This window comes from Mustela nivalis (genome assembly GCF_964662115.1).
Source record: "Mustela nivalis genome assembly, chromosome: 19".
Taxonomy (NCBI): Eukaryota; Metazoa; Chordata; class Mammalia; order Carnivora; family Mustelidae; genus Mustela; species Mustela nivalis.
In genome coordinates this window covers 8,921,032-8,945,050 of record NC_139038.1, presented here as the reverse complement: position 1 = coordinate 8,945,050, position 24,019 = coordinate 8,921,032, and the positions used below count along the sequence as shown (strand labels likewise).

Sequence of the window (24,019 nt, the reverse complement as noted above, 5' to 3'; positions counted from 1 at the left end):
GTCCTGCCTCTGGAGCTGTCACCAGACCCGCTTGGCCCCTACCCTGACAGGCTCCAGCCCAGTGAGGGGGATGGGGCGCCCCCCCCCCCCACAATACCCTGACCCACACAGTCTCCACTTCCCCCACTAAAGTGCCAGTGGCTGTCTTTGCGACAAAATCGAACCCAAAATAATTCTGTATGGAGACCTTCCTGTCCTTTTGGAGGGTGAGAGGTGTTGGAAAGTCCATGCCCTGGGGAGGGGTGGGTGCCAGGAGCAGGGAGGACAGCGGGTGTCCCCAGGGGTTGGGGGGCACAGCCCAGGTCTCATTTCTAAATGGTGGCAGTAGATCTTGCTTGGCCACCAGGGGGCTCTGTGGCACCAGAAATGCCCAAAGGCTCCAGGCTAGGGACCGAGCCAGGAGGATGGCCCTCGGGCCCGTCCTGTCACAGGGATTTATTTGCCCATCACCACGCGGCCTGCTGACCTGCCCGCCAACCCGGTCTTGGCTACACTCAGCGTCCTGAGCCAGGGTGGGGGGCCACTGACCTCACCACCCCCCCCCCGCCCTTCCTGCTCCCTCTCCTGGGTGCCCGCTGCACACCAAGCTCTTTACACATCTCGCGACAAGCCAGTCAGTCCAAAAAAGGTGACCCCCATTTTTACAGATGAGGAACGGAGGCCTCTTGGTCCAGGACCAAACCCAAGGGTGTCCCCTCCTGGCTATGTCCAAGCCCTTCCCCCACAGCGGGGTCTGCACTGGTTCCGGCCCCGAATGGACTTCTGCCTTCACGCATTGGTGCCTGGCTGGTGCTGGTGGAAGTGGGGGACCCGAGATGGGGTTCAGGGAAGAGGCTGGACCTGAGGGCCCAGGGTCAGGTCATGGAGGGAGAACAGGGTGAGGGTGGCAGGGTATAGTTGGGGGAGCCCGAGGTCCAGCCGGCAGCGTGCATGTAGCCTGGTGCCGAGGAGACCGAGGGTCGATAAGGCACCAGCAAGATGATTGCTTGAGCTGCTGTTCTAACCGGCACGGTCTTGGTCAGGCCCCTGGGGTCCCGGGGTGCCCGGCCCGGGGTTCCCCTGCACTTGTGCCCATGCCCCAGCTGGCGGGTGCCAGGCCGCTGCCAAACGCTGCTGCACCTGCCCCCAGACACTGGGGTAGCCGTTGAGGGGCTCTCTGGGGGGAGCAAAGCTGAGTGTCGGGAGTGGCCGTTCCCCCCAAGAGGTGGCTCTGGGCGGAGCTGAGGGCTGGCCGGCCCGCACTCCCAGACGGCATGGAGCTCGTGAGACACGGAGGGGCTGGGCGAGGCAGGGCAGCAGAGGTGATGTAGTGAGGCTGAACTGAGGCCCCGGGTGTGGTGGGATGCAGAGGCCACAGAGGCAGGGCCAGGAGCCCAGCTGGACCCTAGCAGTGAGCTGACACCCCACACCGGGGGACGGAAAGCAGCTGCACGTGTGGCGTCTACCCCAAAGAAGAGACCTCAGTTACAGACCCTGCTCAGAGACCCTGTCCCGGAGCCACTTAAATCTGCCGTGTCAGGGTCCCCTGGCTATTACCCCTATGCTTTCCTCTGTCTCTGCTGGGGGAAGGAACAGCCAGACCAAGAAGTTGGGGGCACCTTTTTGGGAGACCACTTGGTGTCAAGGGAGGTCCTGAGCTGGACTCCACCAGAACTGGGGCAAGGCAGTAGAAGGTGCTGGAGACAGTTGTGATCCCTTTGTCATACAGAACCCAGGAGGTGAGGCCCGTGCCTGGAGCTGGTTCCCCAAATGTGGAAGGGGTGAGCAGCCGCACGGTTGGCCTTCGGTGAGTAGGAGGTACTAATGGAGTGGCTAAGGGGTCATGTGGATGGGGGGGCGGGATGCATGGCCGGAGGCCAGAGATGCGGGCTGCGGAGAGCTCAGGACCGCCCCCCGCCCCCTGGCCAACCCCCCAGGGCAGTGAACATGGAAGCCCAGAGACAGTCTGCAGTGAGAATGGCCAGAACTTTCAGGAACGCTGACATTTTCAGGGGTGTCCCAGAAAAGCCCCTGAGAGGAGGTGGCAGGAAGCAGGGGGACATCAGGAGAAAGTGCGTCAAAGTGCCAAGCTGAAGAGGGACAGTCGGTGAGTAAGGAGGGGTCCTTGGGGTCCCCAGAAAGGCTAAGCAAGGAGATGGAGCGAAGCCTCTGGTCAAGGTGGTGGTGGGACGTGGAGGCAGGGGTGTGGAGGGACTTGGGAACGAGCCCACTCTGGACAGATGCCAGGTGGGCAGGGCCTGGTGCGGGGCAGCGTGCTTGGGAGTAGGGCGCAAGCAGAATGCGGAGAGGGAGAGGTCAGGTGGGGGCAGGTGTGCTGGCGGGAGTGACAGACAGACAAACGCTAGGGGGATAGAGAGGAAGCCTCACCTCTGCAAGATGGCCCATGTGAGACGGGCCAGACTGCCTCCCCCCGGGAAAGTTCATGGGAACTCGTCCTTTGGGAAGAATCTGGGAAGGCTGCCTCGGGGATGCATTTCACAGAGGGGGGGGGGGGGAAGAAATCAAAGCAAAGTCGAGGTCAAGATTTAAGGAGCCTGGCTATGACTTAAGGTCAAGGCACGATTTCCTTCCTTCCTTTTTTTTTTTTTTTTTTTTTTTTTAAGATTTTATTTGTTTGTGAAAGAGCAGCAAGAGAGAGTGAGAGTGAGAGTGACCACAAGCAGGGGGAACAGCAGGCAGAGGGGGAAGCAGACTCCCCACTGAGCAGGGGGACCAATGCGAGACTCGATCCCAGGACCCTAGGATCATGACCTGAGCCGAAGGCAGACGCTTAACTGACTGGTTACCCAGGCGCCCAAGGCACGAATTCCGACTGCGGATCGATTAAATGCAAAAACTTATCACAACTGGATGGCAGACCCAGGGGCGTCGTGCTCACGGCTTTTCCACAAGTGGGGGACCCTCCTTATTCAGCCACCTGCACGCCAGGTGGGAGCATGGAAGCTGCTCCTCACCCACCATCTCTGCACCTGTCTGTCCCCACAGGTGGCCAGAGACGAGTGCTGGGCTCCTGTAGGCGCAGCCCCTCCCTCCGCCCAGCCAGGGTCCTCCCTCTCTCCTGCGACATCGGCTAATGTGCTCCTTTCCACAAGCCGCAGGAGCGTGTTGGGCTGCCCTCTGAAACACACACACACACACCCTCTCGACTCTACTTCCCCTCCTGCAAAACTCTCTGAGCAAGTTCACCTGTTCTCAAGCGTCCACATCCTTAAACCTTTCCCTTTTGACTTGGACGCCCACTACGCTGACTGTCTTTGCCAAGGTGGCTGATGGCCTCATGCATTGCCGTGTCCCCATCCCTCATCTTCCTGACCTGCCAACTCCTGGCTTCCGGGTCACTGCGGCCTCTTGGGCCTCCTGCCTGGCTGGCTGCTCCCCGTCTTTCCTTTGCTGCTACGTCTCCCTGCAAAGCTCCCAATGCTGCGGGACCTGCGAGCTGTCCCCACACGCCACTCTCCTGTCCTTCACTCCAACCACCTTGCATGTCCTCCAGGCTACTCCTCTCCCCAAGCTCATTGCATGGAGTCCAGACCGGTCCGAACTGAAGCCCGATCCCTGCTCCTGGAACCTACTTCGTTCGCCCCAGCAGGCCTCCCTTTGCACAGTCCAGGAGGTAGAGTCCTCGGGGATGGGGAAGCAGAGGCCAGGCGCTGCTCACTGACTCAGCCCAAAGCCCAACCTTGGCTCTTCTCTACCCCTCTGTCTCCATCTACTCTGTCTCCAGTCCTGTTTTCGGCTCCACCCTCAAAAAAAACCATCCAGAATCCAATCACTTATGGCCACTGCGCCACCTGGTGCAAATCATAGCCTGGGTTTCTTATGGCAAGAGCCTCACAAAACAGCAGCCAGAGAGAGACTTTCCAACAGTCAGATCAGACCACACTCAGTCCAAACCCTCCAATGGACCCCAAACTCTACGACGATCTACAAGGCCCCATCTCCTGCCTGTGTCTCCCTCTCTCTCTGACCTGGCTGCCCCCAACTCTTGCCCGTGGTGGCTTTGCTTCAGCTATTCTGGCTCCTGGGCACCTTAGTACCACAGGACCTTTGCACTCACTGTTTCCCCTCTGCCTGGAATGTTCTTAGCTCAGGCATGGGCATGGTACACCCCCTCCCCTCTGTCAAGACTCTGTTCATGCTACCTGCTTGGTGAGGCCTACCCCGACCACCTGATTTAGAACTTTCACCCCTCACCTGGCTTTTCCAGTCCCCCTTACCTGGTTTTGCTCCTCTAACATTGACCACTAAGGCACTATGTAATTCACTTGTACTCAGTCTACTGTCTGCCCGCCCCCTCTGAAAGGCAAGCTCCTTGTTTGTCCCTTACTATCACTGTGGGTCAGTGGCACGGTGAGCCCTCCATGTCTATCAGCTGATGGGCTGAGTCCATTCCTCCCAGTGGGGAAGCACCCATTCCTTTAGGTAGAAGGTTGCAAAGGGATTCCCGGGGCACGGCCTCCTGGGCTGGGTCCGAGCTGGCTGGGCCTTCCTTGGCCAGCTGGCCTCTGCTGGTCCTGCCAGCCGGTAACTGCTCAGGCCTCACTCAGAACCCTCTGGAACCCTCCAGAATCTGCTTCGTTCTCGCCAACAGTGTGGCTGACCCCCAGGCCCCCTGCCCACCCTGCCCGTACACGGGGCTCACTGTCCCTCTGACTTGTCACATTGCAGACTCTGTGCCCCTGGTTCCCCTCACTTGGGGGTGCCCCTCACCCCCCGCCCCGTGTCCTGCAAATGCCTTTTCCCATTTTAAGGCCTGGGTTATGGTTCCGCACTGCTCTGTCTCCCCTCTGGGCTGGGAGCAGCTTGAGGCTGCTGGAGCACGTCCCTGGCACATGGTGGTTCTCGGTGACTATCTGCTGACTACGGCCGTCAAGGAGCCCCAGCCTCCTCGACTCAGCACTGCTGACATTTGGGGCCACATCATTCTTTGTTGGGGGTCAGGAGGCTGCCCTACGCCTTCTATCAGCATCTCTGTCCTTTTCCCTCTAGGTGCCAGCGGCGCTGCCCCGAATGCCCCCAGACGCTGCCCAATGCCCCAAGGGGCAAAGTCCGACCCCCTCCCCCGGTCGAGAACCACCATCCCAGAGAATCTGCTCTCCTCCAACATAAGAGGCTCCCGGGTTTGGGGGGTCCCGGGGCAGGGAGCAGTGTCAGCAGATGCCTCAGTCCAACGGAGCCGCTAAGAGGAAACCAGCTCTGTAGACGGCGCAGCCCCCCGTCCCCAGGACAGAGGCACAGGAAGGGGACTTCCTTCCTGTCTGTGGCCAAACCCAGTGTGGCAGCTTCAGCCACACAGGAACTGAGACTTGAATTTTTAGCCGAGGCCGGAGAGAGAGAGCTGCTGGGTGTGGGGGACTCGGCTGCCCCAATGCGGGCATCACGGGCCCCCCTGTGCACCACTGGACGTGGTCAGGCCGCAGCCACCGGAGCTCTGGCTAGCCTGCACTCCCACGGAGGGGCTCCTCTGGCCCCAGCACGAGGTGGAAACGACTTTGACCGGAGGGAGCTGCTCCAGCCTCCAAATTCAATGACGCAACGCCCACGCCAACCGCCAGCGCTAACAGGTCCTGGGCGCCTGCCGTGGGCTCGGGCCCTGTAATGAACACCGGGGTCATCCCTCGCTCCTCCATCCCACCGCGGCAGCCCCGCGAGTCTGGCATTATTCCATCCCCCTCCGCAGAGACAGAAATGGAAGCTCAAAGAAGCTACGCTCATTCATTGTCTCAGAAAGGGTTTCCTGAGTTGACGAGGTTTTGCCCAAGGTCGCGCGCCAGTCAGGGCGAGAAGACGGTGGGACCCGAGTGCATTGCCACCCGACCACACACACAGAAGGGTCCCAGCGCCTCACTGGGAAGCGATTGGGGTCCTCCAACCTCACTCCCCGGAGCCCCCCACTCCACTGTCCCTAACAGAGCAGCCTTTCAACTGTCCACAGACCAAGTTCTTGAAAAAAGAAAAAAAAATGGCCTTTCCCTCTGGACATTCTGAGAGCCCAAGCTTCCTGGAGGAGGCAGTCGCTTCTGAATGCCCGTCGCACACTGGGCACACGCTGCGCCTCCCACTTCCGCCGACGTGGCACCCCCTGCACTCGGGGGGCCAGATGCACATCAAGGGTCTGCTGACCAGTAGCCCTCCCAGGCAGCACCAACACCAAAACGGCTCTCCCAAGCCCTCGGGGTTCTCAGCTCGGCCCCGCGCCACTGCCCAGGCACCAATGCCACGCCCAAGAGACCAACAAGCTCTGTGCCCCCCGAAGCCGGCACGCTAGGCATTGCGGAGGCGACGGCAACGTACCCCAACCCAAGGCAGCCGCTCAGAGGCCCTTTCAGAAACACACGCGGACAGGATCACAGCGGATGCCTCGCACACCGATGATTACTGCTGACCCTTGGACAACACGGGTTGGAATCACGCGGGTCCACTTACACGCGGATTTTTTTTTACAGTTCCCTAGTGTAAATGGGTTTTCCTTGTGCTTTTCTTCATAACATTTGTTCCTCTAGCTTAGTTCATTCTAAGTATACAGGATATTATACGTATAAACACAAAATACGCGTTCAGCGACTGTGTTCTGGGGTAAGGCTTCAGGTCGGCAGTAGGCTGTCAGCAGTTACCTTTCGCGGGAGTCAAAAGCTACCCGTGGGTTTTCAGCGGCGTTGGGGGTTGGCGCCCCTGACTCTTGTGTTTTTCAAGGGTCAAGTGCATGTCCTCAGGTGGCCTTAGCCTATTTCCTGGAGTCATCAAACAGTGCACATCATTTTGTCCAGACCCGCTTAAGCACAGGGAGAGGGTGGCCACACACAAGGAGGCTGAGACTCTGCCTGGATCGGGGTGGGGGCACCACCCTGTTGCAGTCAGAGCACAAAACCTTGCTCCCTTCTCTGTCTTGGGAGCTGGCCGTTTACACAGAGCCAGGCCTAAGGAACCATGGGCAACTAGAGTTTTGCTTAATTAAATCCTACTTTAAAAGCACCGGGGGAGACTCTCTGGGTTGGAAGTCTTTGTGCCAAGTGTTCTTTATTTTTATATTTTTTACATGTTGTATTTTAATTTAGTTAACAGATCTTTAAAGAGTGGGGGGGGGCATGCCTTAACTAGCCATCGGAGAAGTAGCAGAATGTTAGGGGAGTCAGACTTAGAACGTCAGACTGGCAGAGCTCGGTCGGTTTTATCCTTATTTCTTCCCTCTGTGGGGGCAGACATCTGGGGACAGCTCTAGCCACGCTCGGGTCTGACAGATGAGACTCAGGGCTGCCCAGAGCACCTGGCATTGGCAGGAGACTGCCCCGTGCTCGCGGGGGCTTCTCCTGCTGGAGGGAGGACAGCTCATGTTTCTGTACCACATGGGGGAGCGTCACATTCTGAAACCTACAAATTAACACACATTCTGAAACCTACACATTACTGCACAACAAACCAATCTCCCCTGCCCCGTCACACATCGGTGAGGATGGCAATTTTCCAAACTTCTAGATTTCAAGATGAGAAACCACCTCAGTCACGAGCACGTGGACCACCTAGCCACCAACTCTGCAGAGCTCTCTCTCGGATCCAGCCTCGAGCGCTGGCCGGAGACCCCTTCTCAGGAGCCTGATCGTTCCAGAAACCCACAGGTGCCATGTCCTCCTTTCTCTTTCCACTCACTTGGCTTGTGTTACCGGGTACTCCAGGCCTGTCTTTGACATCGGGATTCAGGGACCAAGTGAGAGACAACTCCTGCCCCCCCAGCCCCACGCACACAGATGAGGCTAGGCCAGGCCACTGGCTGGGTGCACACTGCCCTGGAGGGGTACCTGGCCGCAGTCCCCCAGGGCACCCGAGCTCCACGCAACCTCGCCCAGCACCATCGGCCACCATGCCCAGTCCTCCAGAGCCTGCGCGACAAGCGATGGTGTCATTTCACAGACAAGGAAGCGGGTGCCGGGACGGTCAGCATTGAAAAGCTACTGAAACAGTAAGGCCCACGACAGCAAGCAGAGCAGGGACGCAGGCCCAGATGGAGACGAGGTGCAGCACGCGCTGCCCAGACCCCGCCGCGCATCCCACCCCACGCCTGGTCTCTGCAACCGGCTTGGCATGGCGACTCCTGGGGTACCCTTTGGACCCAGAATGAGAGTGTTTGCTGCTTCTCCTCAGGCCGGGGCACTTTTAAATAAAAACAACCCACGCATTCTTGTGTTTGTATAAAAGATATTTACTTCAATTATCACACCTAGGGTGCTAGTGAGTAATAATACATGGTGTGAGTTTCATACAGTGATATTGCTTCTCCATATCATATAGGGACCGTTGTACAGTGCTGAGAACAAACATCGTATGGCTAACCAAGGACAGAAGGGACAACGCCAGGGGCCGACGGGTGCCTCCCCCACCCCCACGCCAGCTGGATCAACTTTTTTGACTCTTAATGTCGAAAACAAATAGCAAGAAAAAAAAAAATGTTACCAGAGATGGGTCACAGCAACACAACAGAGGCTTCTCGAAGCTATTTGTACAAAAATGACGCCTTTTTTTTTGTTGGTTTTTTTTTTTGTTGTTTTTTTGTTTTTTTTTTTTGTTTTTTGTTTTTGGTCAGTTGGGTCTCTGTGAGGATTAAAAAAAAAAAAGTCTGTGATTGTATTAACAAACGAGCTCTAAAAACATCTAAGACTTAGTGCGTTACAGAAAATATAAAATACTGCTAAAATGTAAAGACACCACAATACACGGGGGGGCGGGGCTGGGGGCGGGGCGCTGAGCTTACGAAAGGTATCCCGGAAGAAGTCCGCCACTCTGCGAGCGAGCTCGTCTTGTGCTGTGTTAGTAGTCTGGACAGGAGCGTGGCGCTACCCGCTCTCATGGCAAAGTAGTTATTGCACATCGCAAAGAGCTAGGTCTCACTCAGCGGAAAGGGACGCGGGGAAGCCCTCCTTTCCTCTTTTTTCTTTTCTTTTCTTTTCTTTTTTTTTTTTTTTCCTCCCACTTCTATTTTCCGACGAATTATGCTCAAATGCTGTAAGAATTTTTGCATGAATCCTCTCGTCTCCAAAATGCACAGCATTTTCTGAGGGGTCTCGGTGGGACGGGAGATGCCCGTTTTCTCAAGGACAGAGGCAGAAAACGGCTCGAGAGAGGGGAGAGAGAGAGAGAGAGAGAGAAATGCATAGACTAATTCGTAATTCGAGAGAAATGAAAACCCTTTGGTGGTGGTGGTGGTGGGGGCAGGCGGAGGGATGGGGGCGATGATTTCATTGGAGGGCTTTCTTTCAAAGAGACGAGAATAAGATCAGGACCCCCGACGATTTCAGAGAAGGGGAGAAGTCATGGCACGGAAAGCGAGGCCGGGGTTGGCTGTGTGGCCCCACCAGGACCTTGGCCTCAGGGGGGAGCCCCATCCTCCTGGGCCAGACCCTCCTCACCGTCACACCTGATTAGCAAGCATGATGTCCCCCCCTCCACGCTTCACCACATTAAGGAGGGCAAAGGGGCTCCCCCACGACCTCCCCGGTGAGGGTCTTCAAGCCAAAGCTGGACTCGCAAACACCGCTGTTTCACAAGATGGTTTTGACCCAACTTTGTACGCAAGGGAAGCCACCACAAGAACGACAAGAAAAGCCAACACGACAGAGCAAACCAGTACGAGCCTTGCGAGAAACCTCTCTCTCCCTTGGAAGCCACGGTCTTGCCCAGGCCAGCCGCGCCTGCTCTGACCGGGGCTCGCTGGAACTTCATGAACCCAGAAGGCTTACCAGAGGCTCTAGGAGGCTTTGGGGGGAACTGAACTTCGCTTTTCTAAGTCTCTGTAGCCCCTCAGGCGAGTGTTTTTCAACTCTTTCATTTAAAAAGTCAGACCCGGGGAGACCACCAGCTTTTGAGCGGCTACCCTGGAGACAGGTGTCTGATTCTGCCGGAGAAGCCTCCTCTGCCCCCCAGTCAAATCCCCAGATCCTTCGGTTCTTTTGGGGGGGGGGTTGGGTGTGTGTGTGTGTGTGTGTGTGTGTGTGTGGCGGAGGGGAGAGGGCAGGAGGCAGAAGACAGTAACCACCGGAGTGATAGCAAAAAGCATTTATAGCAACAACAACACAAAACAATACACTCCTGATAAGAACTTAAATGATTAACCCTAACAATAAATAGAAGAGGATAGAAATAAATTTCTTTTTCTTCTCAAGGAAACATCCTTTTATAATTATCCTCACGCACGCTGGCAGGTCAGTAGCAGTCAACTCATCTCAAGGAAAGGTTAAGTGCTGGAAGGGATGGCTGTGGTCTCACAATCGGGAGGGTTCTTAGCTGCTGAGTCACACCCCCCCGCCCCGCCCCCCACCTCCCCTGCCACCCAGCCGGGTTCCCCCCAGGGCCTATGGGCCCTGTACACCTAGCTTGGGGGGGGGTCAGCAAGAGGCAGGCTGAGAGAGGGGAGGAGGGGGGGCTGGGGAGGCCTGTTTTCCCTTCAGTTCATAAACAAACGGAACTACAGTGAAAGTTCCCATCCACAACCTGAATCGTCCTGGTCTAAAGCTTACTTTGAGTTCATTTGGTGTGCAATACATTATCTCTTAAAAATGAAGAAAAATGATTTCTATTGCACAGAGCTTTTTACACACATAGTCATCTACTTAAGTGCTTTCTGTTTAAAGCAAACTATACACACGCGCGCGCGCACGCACCCACACACACAAAGGACAGCAAAGAAAGCAAGCAAAGAAAAAGATGGAAAAAATGGGAACGGAGAGGAACTTTCAAACAAAAGCAGCCCCGTGCCACTTTTCAATGCATCTAGCTGAATGGTGTCTGGTTTCACCAGTGGAAGTCCTAACGCTTCCTTACACTGTGCTTCTGATTATTTTCCATAGGGATGTAGCCGTGACATTGGGATATAAGGCACCTTTCCTTTCTGATCACAGAAAGCTTGATACATAGCATAATAGCATATTTTGTGGTAGAAATTAAAGCCTAAACACTAAGGAAATGACAGGAACACAGACTATACCTAACGTCACTGGAGAAACTAGACCCATGGAAAGCAACTCAAAGTTATTTTCAAAGGCTTTTAACAGGGGGATGGGGAAGTGCACATTTATGCATAGCCTAATGCCTTTCTCTCGCTAGCCTTTTTTAGGATTCTTCGCCTACAATGCCCAACTTTTAAAGTTAGCATTCCGGAGGAGACTAGGCGCTTTGGAAATGTCTTGTTAAAGCTAAATGTCACTTCATGCAAAAATTAGAATGGAGATACCACCGACAGTGTGGTCACAGCATCTTTGGAGGGGAGGAGGAGGAAGGATGGCCGCAAGGCCTGGGCAGGTGCGGGCAGGTCCCGCAAGTGGGAGAGACTGGGCAGCTGCATCTCCTCCTTCCCTGGCGAGGACGGGGCAGGGAACTCGGGTGCGGGCTCATGTCCTGCCCAGGTCTCTGCCCTCCATGCCCCTCCTCTGCCTTCCTCATTCACTCCAGGGGCTCGGGCCTCTGCTTTCAGCACACCTCTAAGGGTTTACAGGCTGGATCTTTCTGGAACTTTCCTTGGGAACTTATTTCCTGGTTGTTTTTGTCTACAAAAAGGCAGAAACCGGTGGGAATGGAAATACATGTTGCCAAACTGGACCTCTGTCTCCGCGAGTGTGCAGGCCAGACCCGGAAACGGAACTCTGCTGGAGGCCCCGGGCCGCCATCTTGCCACTTGGGGCGGGAGCTCTGCCTTAGGGGTCATGAAGCCTCCCCCTGTTGCCACCAAGGCCCACATGAAACCACAAAAGCACCGGGGTGGGGGTTTCTAACTGTGGGCTTTTTCTGACAAATGCCCAAGTGCCTGACGATGACACAGATCCTTAGGCTTCCACTTCCAAATCTTTCCCATCAGGAGGACCCCCTGGCCACCAGAGTGTGTGGAGCCATGTCTAAGCAGCCGCTCTGGGAGCTGGGCTTTTCTGCACTGCGTAGAAATCGGTACGCTCTTTCGGGAAGAGTCTTGTGATTGAAGACTGGGTTTGCAGATGGGAGAACACCCTTTCCTTTCCTGTCCTCGAGACGCTTCCAAAGGACACCTCACAGCGGAGCCGAAGTCACTTCCCTGTGCCAGGGACAAGTAAGGACAGAGTTCCCCAATGCCAGGGAGGAACCCCGGGGCTGTGTCCTCACATGGCCAGCCAGGGGCAGCCCAGGGCAAGGGGAACGGCTCTGACAGATCCTGACAGCTGAGCGGGAACGGGCAGAAAGCGAAGGCCGGCCAGCGCGGGGCCCTCTGAGGCCTGAGACCGCCCCCGCCTGCCAAGGAGGCGGCTGCCAGTGTGTCAGGAACAGGTGAAGTCGAGAGAAGAATCCACGTGCCTCGAGCAGCACAGCTGTCTGTCTGTGTTGTGCTCACAAGAGAGGAGAGGGAAGGAGGCCTGCCCACCAGGCCCAGACACATTCACAAACGCCATGATTCTAGCACTTTCGCCCCGCCCCCCGTGCCTCGCGGTTCTGAAGGGAGTAACGCCAAGTGGGAGCACAGGTTAGTGAGGTAGAAGGGGTCAGAGGAGTGTGCGGACAGGGACGACATCTCGGGGAGGGAAGGACACGGCCAACAGCCCGCCCCGCGGGCCGCGCAGGCCCGAACCTCGCCTTGCTCCAATCCCCCCACGCGGCTGGCTTGCTGGCTCCCCACAGAGGGGGCTTGCGATGGCTAAGGGCAGACTCTTGTCTTTAGGCCTGTCGAGAGGCGCCTGTCCTAGTGCATTTAAGGCAATGGCTGTTGCCCCCCAGCTCAAGGTGGAGTAAGTCATGAACACCGCTTCACGCGGTGCGCATCCCCGAAGGGTGTGATCTACTCCCCGCACCCCGGGTCCTCTGTTCTCTTCAGTGAGGTTTGTTTTTCTGAGATGTGAGGAGGAGAAACATTGCATAGAACGTCAATCGAGTTCATTGATCACTGCTGCGAGAGAGGGCAGGAGTTCTGCAGGAACAAAGAAACCCAGTCCACCTGCTGGGAAGGTACCCGCCTGTGGACTGAGTCGTGTGTGTGAGACAGAGACTGGGGCATGATCTCAGGGCCACGAGCCCACGCCACAGCTTTCCCTCCGATTAGAGGACAACCTGCCTTCTGCTTGGTTTCCTCACAGCCCCACGACTGACAGGGCTCGGGCCATGGAGGGAGACCAGGGGTTTCCTTTCTCCTAGAGCCGGCCGGCTGGTCCGGGGGCTGCGGGTCCATGGGGAGGGTCTCTCACAGCCACAGAGAGCACAGAGAAACCCTCAACCCTGTAGCTCTATGAGTCTGGACCACTAGCCAGCGGACCCGAACGTCCGCATCGGACAGGATGGTTTTTAAATGGGGAGAAAACAAAGATGCCGAAAGCCAGGACACGGGGCAGGGAGCCCACAACTGTCACCTTTTTGCCTCAGTCCCTCTCACAGACATTGTGGCTGTGGTTTAAGAGCAGTCATAGGAGTCAAGAGCCTGGTATTTCCTGGAGACTTCTGGAAGCCTGCGTCCCGGGACGGTCTGCTGCTCACGAGCTACCTCAGGTCTGGGTGCTGTTACACGCAGGTCGGCTCTGAGAATAATTGAGTTGAGCCAGCTGGCTGGGATAATCCTTTCTAAAGGGCGGCCTGACTGGCGGACAGAAATCACAGACATCCCGACTGATCCCGAAGTTCAAGGTTGGCGGTCACCTGGGAGCCAGGCGGTGGAAGCGGGCAGACCCAGGTCTCGGACAGAACCCACACCCCTTCCACCTCAGATACCCCACAGGGGAGTGTGGGTGGGAGCCCAGGGTCGAGAGGCTGGATGTGAACACTGATTTTATACCGGGCCTCCACTTAGCCAGCTAAGTAATGGCAAAAATCTTAAGTCATGAACACTCCCTCCAATTAACAAAAAGGAGCCATTTAAAATGGTATAATGGAGCTTGTAATTAAGTGTTAGTGTTTTATACGGAACCGTTTTCCCCAGGGGAGAGGTACAAATCAGCTTTTTAAACTGATGGAGCAGAGAGGGGAGGGGGTCGGCTGCCTGTGGGAGCGACTGCTTGGAATGCCAGCCAGCTGAAGGTAAGCCCCCCGGAGAGGATGCTGTTCAAGGCACTTGAATATTGCTTATCAAGATGAAAGATCAACCCTTAGACTCGAACTGAGAGGTGTGACAAGGAGGGGGGATGCTCCCCCGACCCCCTGAAAGGTTTCTGTTATTTAGTGGCAGCTCTTAAAAGTATTACAGACAGTGAAAGCTTGACACAAAAGATCATACGGTTGGGGTCACAACTGAAAAAAAAAAAATAAATAAATAGAGGAAAAAAAAATACAAACACAGAACCGCAAGCAAACTTTAACCAACTGATTGTATCGAGCACCCAGATGGAAGTCTGGCAAAAAAAGGTAGAGTGGAAATCAACGAAAACCTAGTTAAGAAAACAAAACGAAACAAAACAAAACACAAACCAACCAACAAAACCCAACAGAAAGGACTAAACCGCTTTGAAGAGCCCGAGTGGCTGTTTTACTGTTTCTATTTGGCCACTAGAATGGACACACTTATTTATACTTTCTCAATTTCCTCGGGTTGAACACCTTTGTAAATAACAGTCATGCCTTTAAAACTAAAACACTACCCTAGTATTTCGGTTAACTCCCTGGTTTTCATTCTAATGAAAAAATCAGATATTCAGAGATTGATCACACACGATGACAAAATTCCCTCGAGGTTTTCGTGGAGAGGACACCACAGTACTGTCAGGGGCTCTGCTACTCACTGTCCTAGGGGGTCACTAACGCAAACTCGCTCTTCTTAATGCACCTGCATCGAGCCAGATGGTAATCTGCTTCCCCTTAAGCTCCTCCATTTTGAATTCTCTTCTCACTGAACCAGGTATCAAGTTCAAAGATGAAACGACCATCCAAAGACAAACAGCCTGCCTCCCAGCCTCCTAGAGCCTTCTGAAAACTTCTTATTCATGAAAAGGCATTGTCTTTAGTGTAGTGACTCTTAAATTTGTGAAAACTTGAACTAAGTGCTGCGGTTGCAGGTTAAAAGACTGTAAATGAACTACATAATTCCTAAAACATCATGCAAGAAATGTGGTTTCACATCTTACAGTCAAAGTCCTACAAAGTTAATTAATACAAGCACACTCAGGTGTAATAGTGGGAGCATACCTTGAAAATTATAACTCCCTCCCACCCCCCCAAATCAAAAAAGGTAATATTAATTAAACTTAAGAAATAATGAATGCACCATTAAAATGCCATCCAAAGATGTTGACCTAAGACAAAGGTTCCAATGATACACAATACGGTCAAAAAGTTTTCAATCAGTAATATACAGTAGGACAACTACATCTTGTAAATTATACCCAATACTGCCGGCAGTCTATCCCTCTAAGAATATTTGCCCCTTTCATCCCTTCCTAACAATCAGATAATAAAATACAGCACCTATAAATAAGCAAAAAAAAATATATATATATACCGAAATCATCTATTGTTAGTTTAAAGATATGGCAATAAAGGAGTCTAAATTAGCAAACTTGTAGAAGCCATAACTGATAAAACAGCTTATTGAAAAAAGGTGGCAGTAATGCACTCTATGTGTGCACAGGTACTTAAGAAAATACACAGACGTATAAAATTGCACACACGCACACACGCACACTCTCATCCGCCTCTATTCTCACGCATATACACATAGACAACAGGAGGAATCCGAGACAAGTTAGACTTCTGATTTGTACTTAGACTGCCCTAGACTGTGCATAAAAGGACTGTTCCAAGAGGCAGAGTGAAGGGAGGGGCCGATGGAAGGTCTCGTCTGGAAGTGAAGAGCGACAACGTTTTGGTGTGAGTGCGGGCCGTCTCTACAGGGGTGGGAGCAGAGCCCAGACTGCCACTTCTCTCTTCTGCAGGGAAGGAAGCTTCCCACGACGTCAACAGTCCTCAGTGCTTGTGGTGGGAAGAGCGGGTGGGGTGGGGTGGGGGCGGGGGAGAGAGAGTGCGCGTGCGCGAGAGCCCTGCCCAGGCCCGGGGAGCGGCGGCCCCTGGTGGGGCTCAGTCCATCAGGCGCCCGGGAGCCCGGGACAGTGCTGTGCGGTGTGCTGCCTTCTGTGCCAAAGAAAGCCTGCTGCCCACGCCGGCCGGGCCCCTGCGGCCCCCGACTCTTTCCTCCGTGCTTTCCACGCTCGCACGCGTGCCGACGCGCTAACACAGACGTAGACACCATAAATTAAACAGAATGAACGGGGACATGCTACAGTTCTAACTTGTCTCCTAAACCTCCGAGATATGAGGTCTGATCAGCGTGCTCTGCGGTTAGAGGTTAAAAAGCAGATTATAAAATACCTAGATTCGGATCTTTTCTTTTTGTCCTGATTTGGCCTAGAATGGAGTGTATTAAACAGACCCTGGCCGGCAAAAGCCCAGGGGTCAGTTAAAGCTATGGATCACTGTGCACTACATGTCAGGATTCTATGCACGTACGAGAAAACACTACCTCAGCTACCACAAAATCAGATCGTTTCCTGATGTGACTTCTCTTTCTGTTAAAAAATATGTGGAGTAAATGTGTTTTATTTTAATTCAAAGTCTCAAACGAGAAGATTCTTTACTTGAAAATATTTAGGAATCCAAACTAGTGTGTTTAGAGTCGGTTTGACTGTGCAATCTCTTAGTGGCAACTGAACAGCTACAAAAACTTTCTTTTTTAATTTTTCTGAAAAATCCCCCCTCCCCCCCTTTTTTTTCCTGGTTTAAGAAGATAATAGTGTATTATCGCTCTGAAGCCATTAGATGGCAGATAAAAAGCCCCCTTTTAATATGTGGGTTTGATTTTTTTTTTTTTTTTTTTTAAAGCCCACACGAAAGAGGAGGGCGCAAGGCAAAGCTGTAAGAGTTATTCCAGAACCTGTGGAAATCACTTAGGGCAATAAAAAAAACACTTCAGGGTACAAAAAAGCTCGACTACACATTTCCGTTTTCTTCCTTGAAAACACGACATAGATTGGGCTTAATGCTCCTTTGTTTTCTATATGCACCTTGGCCTATGGCGATTTTGCCCTGTGGCCCGCAGGGCGGTAAGTGCGCAACACGGTCCAGGCCGCGGAGTCGGCGCCCGCCCCTCTGCCCGGCCCGGCCCGTCGCGGCCCGACCCGGCCCGGCCCAGCCCAGCCCGGCGCGGCTCGGCCAGGCTCGGCTCGGCTTGGCCCAGTTCGGCCCAGCTCGGCCAGACTCGGCCCGGCTCGGCCAGACTTGGCTCTGCCCGGCTCGGCCCAGCTCGGCCAGATTCGGCCCGGCTCGGCGAGACGCGGCTCGGGGAGACGAGGCTCGGCCCGGCTCGGCCCGGCTCGGCTCGGCTCGGCCCGGCCCAGCTCGGCCAGACTCGGCTCGGCCCGGCCCAGCTCGGCCCAGCTCGGCCCAGCTCGGCCCCGCTCGGCCCCGCCCGGCCCGGCTCGGCGGGCGGCGCCCTCTCAGAACTCCCATTCGATGGGCTCCTCCCGGCTGGCGGCCTTCTCCAGGCGGTGGATTATGCTGTTCAAGTTCGCGGCCTTCTTCTTCCTCAAGGGGTTGTCTCGCGAGTCCCTGGCGCCCGCGGCCTCCGGGAGGCCGAAGAGGCTCTGCAGCGAGCTGGCCCTGCGGGCGGCCGCCGGCGCGCTGGTGCTTGGCAAAGCGGAACTCCTGTCGGCGCCGTCCCGGGCCCGGCAGGGGCCCTCCGCCGGCGGGGCGGCTGAGGTAGCGGCGTCCTCCCCGGCCGCGGGGGCGGCGGCGGCGGCGGCGGCGATGGCGGGGTTTGGCACGGACCCCGGGCCGTCGGCGGGGCCCTCGGGCGGCGGTGGCGGTGGCGGCGGTGGCGGCGGCGGCGGGGGCGCCCGGGGCCGGCCCTCGTCGTCGGCGTCGTCCGGGGCCGGGGCCCCCGAGGGCGGCGGCTGCGCCTTCTCCGCCGGCCTCGGCGCCTCCTCCCGCTCCTCCGGGGCCTCGGCCGGCCCTCCCTGAGACTTGGCGGCGGCCGCGGGGCCGCCCGGCTCCTCGGCGTCCACGGCGCCCGGGCCCTCGGCGGCTTCGACGCCGTCGCAGCTGTCGCCCTCCGAGCTGGGCGCCGCCCGGCTGCTTCGGGCCGACGGGGAGTCGCTGGCCCCGGCCTGGCCCTGGCTCCCCGCCTGAATCTCCTCAATGAACAGTTCTCTGCGGATCCGAGACCTGCGAGACACAAGCGGGAGGGCGCCATGAGCGGGGCTGCTGGGGGGTCACTCGCTGGTTCCCAGACCCTGCGCCTTGGCCGGGGGGGTCCCTCGGCTGGCTGCCGGCCTCCTCGTCCCCGCGAGGACGGCGCGCCCGTGCGCCTCGTCCAAGGGCGCCCTCCCCACATGCCCGTCCCGCCCCGCCTCCCAGCAGGTTGCGGGTGGCCCGGTCGCACTCTGCACACCCCGGCCACGCCCGGGGCGGGGTACACGGTGGTGACCTCGGGCGGGACTAACAGCTGGAAATGCAGGACGAACGCTAACGTGAGAGAGAACCAACGAATACACAGCGCCCAGGGCCAGAAGCTCGAGCCTGGTGCTCTGAGCCACAGGCCGGGGCCAGGGCCCTGGGCAGGGTCACTTTCCATCAGGCACGAAGGAGACCACATGCGCGCTCCAACACACCAAGCATGTTGCCATCAAGCAGGACCGCCCCTACCCGGGGCCCAGCGCTCCCTTCCTTTGTTGGGTCTGAAGGAGCAGCCACAGATGGACCCTGGCCTTCCCCGTTTTGGGGCCCTGAGTGACATCGAGAAAGGACTCTTCTTAAGTTCCTGTGCCAGAGTTCCTCCTTCCATCTGCTCACAGCATTAGGCTCCATCCGAACTCTCTAGATGGTTATTCTGAAGAGCCGAAAAGCCTCTGATCAGTGTGCCAGCTGTTACTGGAAAAGCATCCTCAGGTCAGCGGGCAGAAGCCCACTGTCCTGCAGAGACTGGGCCTCCCGACAGCCCTTGGTTAGGCATGCGATGAAAATATTTTCTGCAGTACACAGACCCCAGTAGAGCTGACATGCTTGGAGAGCCCACTATATGCCAGGCCTTGTGTTGTGGATGTGGGGAGTGTTGAAGCCAGGGACAGCGTTTTCAGTCCGGTGTGTCTAAACCCTCGGTGGTGGTGATGTGTTCACGATGGTATTTGCTCCGTGCACAGCCTGAGCCCTGACCCTTGTCCCGAGGATGGTTTCTGAGAGAGAGCTGCAGGGTGAGGTCCTAAACCTAACCCCCTCCATCCCCACCCCCCGGAAGTTCTCTGGCATAAGTAAAGACTTTCTTCCTTCTCTGGGGCTACCACGGGGGCCCGTGAAATGCAAGCCTTTGTAGATAGGCTCCTGGACACGGGGCTTGAGGGCGAGCCTGTTCTGCTGCCTTTCAAGGCCCTCCACAGCCAGGAATGCCTGCTGGGGTGAACGCCTAATCCTGTCCCTCCCCGGCTGCGGAGGTGGGAGCTAGATGGGCAGGCCACAGGTCTGCTGGTACTAACTCTGAGTCCCGGGGCTGGACTGGCCCAGAACAGAGCACAGACTTTATAGAACCAGGCCAACCTTTATAGAACCAGGCCAACCTGGGTTTGAAATCTGGCTTTGTAAGACTTACTAGCTATACAGCTTGGAAGAAAGGTCCTAAGCTGTTTTGAGCTTCAGATTTCTTATCGGAAAAATGTGGAGAATAGCATCTTCCTTGCAGAGATATTAAGACTATAATAATAACGTATAATGTGGGACACAAAGTAGACCCAGAAAAAAAGGGGACTATTCAGACCCTCCACCTGCCTTTTGAGTGACAGATTCCCTGGTGTTAGGTGCTAAGGCTGAGCTCAAAGGCCTGGGGGGAGGGAAGGGACAGCTGCACCTGGGGTCTGGTCTCCTGGCTGCTACCCTCGGCTGTTCGAGAATCTGATTAGACGCTCCTGGTTGACTGCCTGGCATGTACTACATGCTCAACCGACCGGAGACCTCATCCTTCTTAGTCTAGATTTGTCTCCATCCATGAAAAATACCGTCTTCTGATCTAAGACCAGGTCCCAGGAGTGGATCTGGTTTTTAAACAAGTCACACAAGATTCGCAGGACACCGTGGTGTTTTAGGGCCCGGCAGAGTTTCTCCTGGTTTGACCTATTCTTCTAGGAGGACACCAGGTGTCCTGTGGTAGGTAGTCTGTTCTGGCTTTCCTGGCCCTGTTCCTGGTTGAATGGTCACTCTAAGATACTTCTAATGCCCTCAGAGTGAAAGGATAAGAGGAAGTAAAATTGTATTTTTTTGATGTGACTAAAACTTGATGCCCCTTCGCTGTTATTCCCTGTGGGGTCCGGTAGGGCAGGGAAAAAAGAAGAAAATCAACTTCTGCCATCTAACTCCTGCAGAATGTGAAACTCTCTCCTCCCTGAGGAATTTGGTGCATGTGTGCCAGTCCTTACGTTAAGCTCTTGGGGGTCTACCAGGCTAAGTTGGTCTCTGTTGGAAGTGTTTAGCTGGAGAGCTAATGCCATGGAGGGAGAACTCACTCTCTGCTCTGCACTTTGCCTCCTGGGCGACTGAGTGACTTCAGTTCTTTGGGTTTTATGCAAATTCTGAATTACCTAGTGCTCACTTCTCACCTGACCTATTTTGTGGCTTTTAAGATTCTTTTCAGGGGCGCCTGGGTGGCTCAGTCAGTCAAGTGTCTGCCTTTGGCTCAGGTTATGATCCCGGGGGGCCTGGGATCAAGCCCCGTATCAGAGAAGCAGGGTAGCCTGCTTCTCCCTCTTCCCTGCTTGTGCTCTCTCTGAAATAAATAAAATCTTAAAAAAAAAAATTCTTTTCAGTTCTTTTTTCAAGACCTTCACATCTCACACCTCTTCCACAATATTTTTCCACATCTCTGCAGCTGAAACAAATCTCTGCCCGGTTCTTCCATTTGTCTTAGCCCGGCCCACTTTGTCGCGGTTCTTTCTTTCTTTTTTTTTTTTTTTTAAAGATTTTATTTACTTATTTGACAGAGATAGAGATCACAAGTAGACAGAGAGGCTGGCAGAGAGAGACTGAGAAGCAGGCTCCCCGCTGAGCAGAGAGCCCGATGTGGGACTCGATCCCAGGACCCTGAGATCATGACCTGAGCCGAAGGCAGAGGCTTTAACCCACTGAGCCACCCAGGTGCCCCTTTTGCGGTTATTTCCGAAAGGAAACATTTACTGAACATCTACTCTAGATCTGGATCTGAGCTGTTTTGCTAAGTTCCGAGTTCTCCTGCTCCTTCTCTCTCGCGTGGCATACGCTTGAATTTGCTCATGTTCAGTGCACACATGGGGCCTCACCACACTGAGCGGTTGACCAGCTCTGATAGGGTGGGCAGTCCCATAGCTGTCAGCAAGATGAGTGACAGAAGCTGAGAATTCTGGAGCGCGCGTGCCCTGGCTGGGAGGCAGGGACCGCCATTCAGCTGAGGCCTGTAGGTGAGATCTGGGGAAGAAGGTGACCCCAGCGGGGCCGGGGGAAATGGTTCCAGGAGATGCTCTGTGTAACAGGCAGCAACTTGACTTGGTCCTCTCGAGTTAGCACACTTGCACTAAAGTGTGCAGAAGGATCAAAAGTACATATTCAAATGCACCTCTGTCTGGAAAGTGAAAATGGGGTTGCACGACACCTGGCAAAGGTGGAGAGGCCTCTGGGGAACTCTGCCCAGGTTCCCCATTCATTCTCCTTCATTTCCCTTGTCTACTGTTCTTGAAGCTTCCTTCCCTGCAGAGGGAGCGCCACCGTCACCCCTGCTAGCCTTGCTCTGCCTCTGGTTTTAGCTCATCTGTGAATTTAGGATGAATAAGCTGGTCAGGCTCAGCTCGTGTGCTTGCTTTGTCCTCACAGGAGGCAGCCCACACATGGGGAGGCCTGCGGGCGACAAGTGCTGCCATGACGGATAAATCTGCCTGGTTCCAGGGGGTCAGGCAGCAGGGCTGTTAGGCTCTCACGCTAAGCTACAAATGCACAATTAGCTTTCATCAACAGTCAAGGGATTATTTTGGCTTCTGTCTAATATTTAAAAAACCCAGTTGGCTCAGCACCTGGGGGTGGGAGTGAGGTTGACAGGCCACTGGGGAAACCACAGCAGAGCCTAACAGATAAGGCAGGGGCCCGCTGTCTAGGGTGTGCTATTGGCCACTGCCTGTTTGAGGTGAGAAACTGAGAGGGCGCTACCTGCACTGGCTACGTGTGTGTACTGGTCACCTGGGTAGAACCAGGAGCACCTGCCCCAGTTTTGTTGAGCCCTGGAGAAAAGGGACATTTTGATGACAACCAGCAACTGACGGTCACCTCCAGGGCATTCGGCGCTCACTCCCACCACGGCACTGGGAAGTCGAGGTTTCTGGCAGAGAAGTCTGGATTACAGCTATGGTCAACAAGGCTGTGTGTCCGTGGACTTTCATGAGCTCATCCCAACATTTTACCCTTGTCTGCTTTGTTCTGTGGGAAAGCGCTAGGCACTTCTGCCTCGGTCCTTTACTTAACCCCTCGGAGTTTTAGGTTTTCCACCTATGAAGTGCAAGTAAAAATGTGTCCCTTAAAAGACTGTGAAAATCAAGTGGGACTGTGTTGATTAAAACATTTGGGGGGTGTCTGGGTGGCTCAGTGGGTTAAGCCGCTGCCTTCGGCTCAGGTAATGATCTCAGGGTCCTGGAATTGAGCCCTGCATTGGGCTCTCTGCTCAGTGGGGAGCCTGCTTCCTCTTCTCTCTCTGCCTGCCTCTCTGCCTACTTGTGATCTCTGTCAAATAAATAAATAAATCTTTAAAACACTTGGGCTCAGTGTCTGGAGATCTAGTAGATGCTCAATAAATCTTCATTAACTTAATTTATTTAATGACAAAACTACTCAGATTTATTTGGAAGATAATGCTGTACAAGACTCCCTGGGTTTCCACTAAGAAACCTCTGCTGCAGGGTGCCTGGGGGGCTCAGTTGCTTAAGCAATTGCCTTCGGCTCAGGTCATGATCCTGGAGTCCTGGGATTGAGTACCACATCGGGTTTCCTGCTCGGTGGGGAGGCTGTTTCTCCCTCTGACCTCACCCCTTTCATGCTCTCTCTCTCTCATATAATAAATAAAATCTTAAAAAAAAAAAAAAAAAAAAGGAAGAAACTTTCGCTGTTGTGGAGCCACGGATGCCTACGTTCTTTCTGAGTGATGACTGTTTTTCTGGTCACAGCAGATGTGCGTGGTCTCTGACCACGTGATCCTACATCTTGGGAGTTAAAAAACTCTAATGAAACTTTGAAAAGCCAACTAACCGACCAAATGCCAAGCTTTTAGGAACCCCCAGCCAGCCAGGGCCAAGTCCCCAGAGCGTCATCCCTATGCACCGTCCCAGCCACTGTCTGCGGGACAGACAAGCCGCTTCCTGAGGGCGGACGGCGCGCTCTCCCGGAGCCCTGATTCCCTGGGCCCAGAGCGGCCTGAGCCGGACCGTACCTGTAATTGTGGAACCAGTTGATGACGGTGCTGGTTTTCAAGTTGAGCTGGGTGGCGAGTTCTTCGATGGTTTTTGGTGACGGGTATGGCTTTTGCTGATAAGCTCGTTTCAGAGCTTCTTTCTCCTCCGGAGCCAGCACCACTCGGGGTTTCTTCAGCTGGTGCTGGGGCTGGGGGCTGGCGCCCTGGCTGTAGTCAATGCCCGCGGAGGGGGGCTCGCAGGGCTGGCTGTCGCTGACTGAGCTGTGTCGCCGCTTCATGTACGCTGAAGGAGGAAGAGAAAGCGGACTGAGCTGCAGGCCCCACTGGGAGATCTGCCCAAGGACCCAGCCCCCCTCCAACAGTACTACGGTGCCCGTCGGTTCACAATGACTTCTGTGTAGACCGTGCCAGCTGGCCGTTCTGCCCTGCCCTTCCAAAGAGCGTCTCAAAGCACTTGGACTAGAACTGTTTGGAATCCCAACACACACTCAGCAGGGACCTGCTCTGCTGTACTGCGAGGTCGCCGGCCGTCCCTGCTTAACGGCTTAGTGGGGGTTGCAGAGAAGTGTACAGGTGACCCCTGCAGAGCATGCGAGGGGTCAAGGGAAGCTTCCCAGGAAAATCTTGAAGGCCAAG

The 24,019-nt window shown here is 55.1% G+C and overlaps 1 protein-coding gene and 1 long non-coding RNA gene across 18 annotated transcripts in view; one reads left to right on the top strand and one right to left on the bottom strand.

The window, feature by feature from the left end:
• Nucleotides 1–24,019, bottom strand: part of CUX1 (cut like homeobox 1) — a 350,246-nt gene that overhangs the window by 8,549 nt on the left and 317,678 nt on the right. For 13 of the 17 annotated variants that reach the window (XM_082712973.1, XM_082712976.1, XM_082712962.1 and 10 more), the window contains 2 exons: nucleotides 23,402–23,666; nucleotides 8,174–18,141 (listed from right to left, as the gene is read on the bottom strand). The exons of the other annotated variants lie outside the window; for them this stretch is intronic. In XM_082712973.1, coding sequence (XP_082569099.1) covers nucleotides 17,415–18,141; nucleotides 23,402–23,666 — 992 coding nt within the window. In that variant the 3' untranslated portion in view covers nucleotides 8,174–17,414. Of the gene's footprint in view, nucleotides 1–8,173; nucleotides 18,142–23,401; nucleotides 23,667–24,019 lie in introns of those variants that run through there. 17 annotated transcript variants of the gene reach the window in all.
• On the top strand, nucleotides 293–14,282 carry LOC309854183. The gene is made up of 2 exons (XR_014306123.1): nucleotides 293–12,064; nucleotides 12,136–14,282. It is a non-coding gene; the product is annotated as an uncharacterized lncRNA (long non-coding RNA).